The 6,175-nt window shown below is 23.6% G+C and overlaps 1 protein-coding gene across 1 annotated transcript; it reads right to left on the reverse strand.

The window, feature by feature from the left end:
- Positions 1-1,416: 1,416 nt before the first annotated feature.
- PBANKA_0216801 (reticulocyte binding protein, putative) lies at positions 1,417-5,303 on the reverse strand (the record flags this gene model as incomplete). Its single annotated transcript, XM_034565818.1, has 2 exons — positions 1,417-5,105; positions 5,234-5,303. The coding sequence occupies 2 exons, from the start codon at positions 5,301-5,303 to the stop codon at positions 1,417-1,419; spliced, it is 3,759 nt and encodes a 1,252-aa protein (XP_034419886.1).
- Positions 5,304-6,175: the final 872 nt, after the last annotated feature.

The following is a 6,175-nucleotide window of genomic DNA, read 5'->3' on the forward strand; positions in this document are numbered from 1 at the left end:
TTTGGACATGATAAATAAAACGTTAAAAATGTATTAGCATTTTAAAAAAATTTAAATATAAAACCCGAAAAGTTGTACAAATAGAATTAAAAATGAACAAAAGATCTTCCAAGAAAATTGTAAAAAATTAATATTTATTAAAAAAAATAAAAATGAATACAACTATTTAATTATTATTGTGCATACTTGATTGAATTTATAAATTCAATATATTTTTATTTAAATTGTCCTTTACAAGGCAACAATAACAACCAATGTTCTTCCAAATAATGAATACCAAAAATAAATAATATTATATATTATTAATACACAAACATTTTATCATACTCCATTAAGCTAAAATAAAAACTAAAATTTATAAAATATTCACACATACGGGGCTAATGTACCTTATATTTGCAAAAGATCGAACAAAAACAATGTTATGTGCCACCAATTATGTGTAACTAATAGCAAGGCGATCATTAAATACAAAGAAGGAATATAAACATATACTAACTTTAATGTAAAATTTGATATATATGATTTGAATATTATTATATTTGTGGATACATATGCTAATGAATAAACAGTTACAGCAGAGATACATTATAAGATTATATAAAAGTAAGAGTTTTGGTATTTCTTTTCATTAGTTTTGAGTATAAGCACACCTTTATATTTTAAATATTAAAAGAGATTAATTCAGGCTAGAATTACTTATTTATTATGGTTGCAATTGCACAACTATAACAATAATATTACAAATTCATCATAAAATTTATATTATAAAAATCGTGTTTTATATGATTTTTTATTATTTAAAATTTTGAATTTAATAAATAAAATGTTTGTAATTTAATTCTTAAGTTGATAAAAATGATATATCCTCAATAGTATTGATACACATTTCTTTATGTGAATTATAAAATATGTTTTTATATGCAAAACAAATATTTATATAATAAGGATTGAAACAAAAAAAACAAAAACAAAAAAAAATAACAAAAAAAACAAAACAAAAAATAACAAAAAAAACAAAACAAAAAAAACAAAAACAAAAAAAAATAACAAAAAATAACAAAAAATAACAAAAAATAACAAAAAATAACAAAAAATAACAAAAAAAACAAAAAATAACAAAAAAAACATAAGATTGCAAATATTTAACAATAATAATGGTAATTTTTTTAATTTATGTGTAATTATAATACTCCTTGGTGTGTTAATTTGGTATTATAAATTATAATTTTATAAATAAATATCTTTACACATATAGCATTCGACAATTAGCATTTATATGTGCAACGCGAAAAATATTTTAAACATAGAATTGTTGCATTCATATGGGAAATATTCATATAAAATACTTTTTGTTATTTATAGTTGTAAATTCGCTATAATATTAACTTTTATAAACAATTGATTTTAATTAAATCATAAATCGTCATTCTTGGTTACTTCTATAACTTCTTCTTTTCTTTCAAAAAACACATTTTCATTTTCATTGTCATGATAAAAACTTATAGATTTATCGAATTTCATTTGATCTTTATCATTTTTTTCTTTGAATTTTGTAACTGCATAACATACTACTAAACCAATTGCAATTGCTCCGGCGAATCTAACAGTATTTTCTGTATTTCTTTCTTTGGACGAGCCTTTTCCATTTGAGCTTGAATGTTGACGATTTTTATTTATATTTTTTGTATCATTAACATCATGAGGTTTCGTATTGCTGAAATGTTTTGTTTGCGTTATTTCTTGCTCCCTATTAATAGTATATAAATTACTACGACTTTGTATGTGTTGTCTTCTATTCCTTAAATCGTTTATAATGTTTAAATTTTGATTTATTAAATGATTAAGTATATTTTGACTATTATTTAAATCAAGAATTATACTATTGGCATCGCCTTCATATTTTATGGCAGCATTGTATTCCGATTCGGTTAAATTAGTAGTGTTTTTAATATGAGAAATTATTGATATAGCGCGATTTTTATTATCTACAATGGTGTGTAGTTTTATTTCTATTTCTTTATTATAATTGATGATTTTTTGTATTATATCGTCTATTTCATCTTTATTTAGATTATTTTGAATTTCTTTAGCTTGTCCAGCAAGATTCTGTATAATATTGGCATACCTGGCTATTTGGTCGCTTCGGATTTCATAAGTAGAATTTTTAATATTATTAATAGATTTTGAAATATTATCAAAATTTTTATTTGCTTTTATATCATCTAAATAGGATTTGAATTTATTTCCATTTTCTATGTTTTCAATTTTGGAATTGGCTTCATCTAATTCTTTTATTTGGTCTCCAATATTTTTATTTAAAATTCCACTTAACTCATTATGTTTATTACGAATTTTTTTTATTAATTCAGTTGTATTTTCACATTCTTTTATATGTTCATTTGCCTTCTTAAGGATATTGATATTTTGATATTCTTCTTCAATGGATTTTTTTGTTTCATTAATTAAAGATTTACTATCATTAAATCTTTTTTCATATTTTTTTAATTCTTCATCCGAAACTTCTACTTTTATTTTATCTGTTAATTCAGTAAATTTATTGTGTTCTGAGTCGACATTTTCTTTATAAATATTGTCAAAATTAATATATATATTTACTTTCTCTAAGTATTTGTCTTTCATATTTTTTATTTCATTGATATTTTTTAATACTTCATTTTCGTTAGCTGATAGTGTCGCTATACATTCTTTGGATTTTTCATAGATTTTCCTTGTTTCATCTTCCTGTATATTGCATATATTAATTTTATCATTATATATATTTCTGATTTCTGAAATAGCGGTTTTATAATTATTTAATTCTTCACTGTGCTTAGAATAATCATTTATATTACTTAATAAATTTGTTTCTTTATTTTTAAAATCGTTTAACATTTTATTTAGATCGTTGTTCATCTTATCATATATGTATTTTTTAGTTTCCGAAATGGTATTTAAAAGCGCATTTTTGTTATCTTCTACAATATTTAAATGTGATGCATCCATTTGAATTTTCATGTTTTCGATTTTGTTATACTCATCATTTATTTTTGATTTTAAAGCTTCAAGTTTTGTTTTGTCTCCTGCATTATCAATGACGTTTTCATTAATTATGGAAGATAATTCATTATAAAGTTGATTAATATCACCTACGTAGATTTGGTTTAACTCTGATTTTATAGTGTTACATATTGTATCTTTTTTTTCTATATATTTGTTAATTTCATATGGTGATTCCTTAGCCAACTTATCAATATATCCGACATTCTCTTTTATTTCCTTGTCTAAATCAATTGCCTTTTTAATATATTCTTTTTTGTCAGATATGCCTTTAATTTTTTCGTTTATTTCTAATGTTAATTCTTTCATATATTTTTTTTCAGCAATCATATCCGAACATTTTTTAAATAATTTTTTAATTTGTTCTTCCAATTGAACAGTTTCATCATTTTCTTTATTTAATTTCGTTAATATCTCTGCTTTTTTTTTTTCCCATGTTTTTGCCAATTCTAAAGAAGACTTAAATCCTTCTTTTCTTTCGTCATAAGTTTTTTTATCTAATTTTTTTTGTATTTCATCAAGAATATTGTTTTTTTCTTCCAAATCGTTTTTTTGAGAGCACTCCATAGAATCAATCAAATTTTTAAATTTGTTCATATTATTTGAAATTAGTATCATATCATTATTTATACTACCTCCCCCTTCGATGTCTTTGTTATTATAAGATTCCCAGTTAACTTTAAATATTTCTAAAAATTCATTTTTTAATGATGTGAATTTAGATTTGGGGGTGGAGGTATCAAATTCATAAATTTCATCTTTAAATATTAAATTGTTTTGTGGATCAGGATTGTCTATTAATATTCTTCCTAGCATTTTAAAAATATGAAATAACACTTCCTTTAGGTACTTATATAATTCTTCTAAAGATTTTAAACGATTATCATTATAAATGAGAATAGCACGTTTGCTTGCTATCAATTTTAAATCATTAAAATATTGATTATTTGAATATGAATATCCATCTTTTATAAATTTAACCATAAATATATGAACTATTTCACATATATTCTTATGCCAGCTATATTTTTCTCGAGCATCCCTAAATTGATTTAGTAAAAACTTTAGTTTATTTTGAATACTTGGTAATTTATTTTTAGATTTTAAAGTATTAATTAAAAATTCTATAAATGGAATTGTTTTGTCGTCATTGAGAAATGAACGATTCTTTATCAAACCTAATATTTTATTATTGTAATTCATCACATCATCAGTATATTTTTTACGAATGTCTTTTAATTCATTAGCCTTATTTTTAGTTAAATTTATATATGTATTTGACATAGATGAAGTAGTTTTTTCGATTTGGGATTCTACTTTTCTAAGTGCTGAAATTAAGTCGTTTACATATTTTTTTTGAGATGATGTATATAATTTATAATTATCCATTGGAGGGTTATTATAAAAATTATAAAGAGGATTATGCAAATTGGCCATTTCAGTTATTACCTTGTCTCTTGAGGCTTGATGCTTTTTAAATATTTCATTTAATTCATTATTTATTTGATGGTGCTTATTTAATACGTCTTTTAATTCATTGGATTTATCATTATAAAACTTACGTAATATATCTCGAAGTTCTTCTAAAATTCGTAGTTTCACGTAAATAAATGATAAATTTTCTTTTTCGACATTTGTACCATATATAATATCTGTTACATTAAAAAGATTAGAATCAAATTTTGGTGCATTAAAGGTTTGGATAAATGAGTTTTTAGCTATAGTTACTTTTTTATTTGCTTCTTCAGTGCCATGGTTAAAATTTTTTAACGAACCAAGGTAATTTTTATTTTGGGGTTTATTATATAATGTGAATTGCGTATTTTGACTGTTATCTTCATTTTCAAAGGATTCGATATTTATCGAATCGAATTCCCCATGGTTTTCATCATTAAAGGCATCTTGCTTATTATTATCTTGCTTTTCATTTGATGATTCTGATTTATTAAAACTCCAATTTTTTAAATTATTATATGGATTAAAATCGTTTAAATGATTATCATTGTTCGGTTTATTTTTTTCCAATTGGTAGCCATAAATGATCTCTGCATATAAATGTTGAAAAATAATTATGTGTGATAATATAGAAGTATATAGAATTATACAAGTAATTCTAAATAAAATGAGTGTAATATAAAAATTGTAATTATTAACTAAATATTTGTATTATTACCAGGTGAAACAAATAGAACAACATAAGCAGTTTTAATACAAATAAACTTCTTCATTATTAAATATGGCATATATTTTAGAACAAAAAAATTATTTACATTTATATATGTTTACTCCTTTATGCAATGATGGTATTTCATATAATTAATTTGCTCCAATTTGTAAAAAATAAAAAAGCATTTGTGTCTGTAACAAACAAGTAATTTATAAATATAAATTAAAAAAAAATAAACATAATCGATGATTACTAATAAAGAATTAAATATTTGATGTGTAGAAATAAAAAAAATGAAGTGAAATTATTATGATCTAATTTTTTTTAATTTTTATAAATAAAAAATTTAATAATTTCATTATATCTTTTTTTAAAGTATATATTTACAGATAAAAATTCAAATAGCTATTTTTCTTTATTTATACGAATTAATTAAAAAAATTATAATTATATGTAAATAAAGAAATATAGCTATTTGAAATAAAGAATTTTCTATTTTGTTTTTGTACATGCAGAAAATCAATAGATATTTTAATAAGAACGCTCCACGCTCCGATTTTGTAATAAATGATTGGTGTCAGGGTTCAGGGGTTAGGTTTAGGTTTAGGGTTTAGGGTTCAGGGTTCAGGGTTCAGGGTTCAGGGTTCAGGGTTCAGGGTTCAGGGTTTAGGGTTCAGGGTAGGGTTCAGGGTTTCAGGGTTCAGGGTTTAGGGTTCAGGGTTCAGGGTTTAGGGTTCAGGGTTCAGGGTTCAGGGTTTAGGGTTCAGGGTTCAGGGTTCAGGGTTTAGGTTCAGGGTTCAGGGTTTAGGGTTCAGGGTTCAGGGTTTCAGGGTTCAGGGTTTCAGGGTTTCAGGGTTTAGGGTTCAGGGTTCAGGGTTTAGGGTTCAGGGTTCAGGGTTTAGGGTTCAGGGTTTAGGGTTCAGGGTTCAGGGTTTAGGGTTCAGGGTT

This window comes from Plasmodium berghei (genome assembly GCF_900002375.2).
Source record: "Plasmodium berghei ANKA genome assembly, chromosome: 2".
NCBI classification, from domain to species: domain Eukaryota; phylum Apicomplexa; class Aconoidasida; order Haemosporida; family Plasmodiidae; genus Plasmodium; species Plasmodium berghei.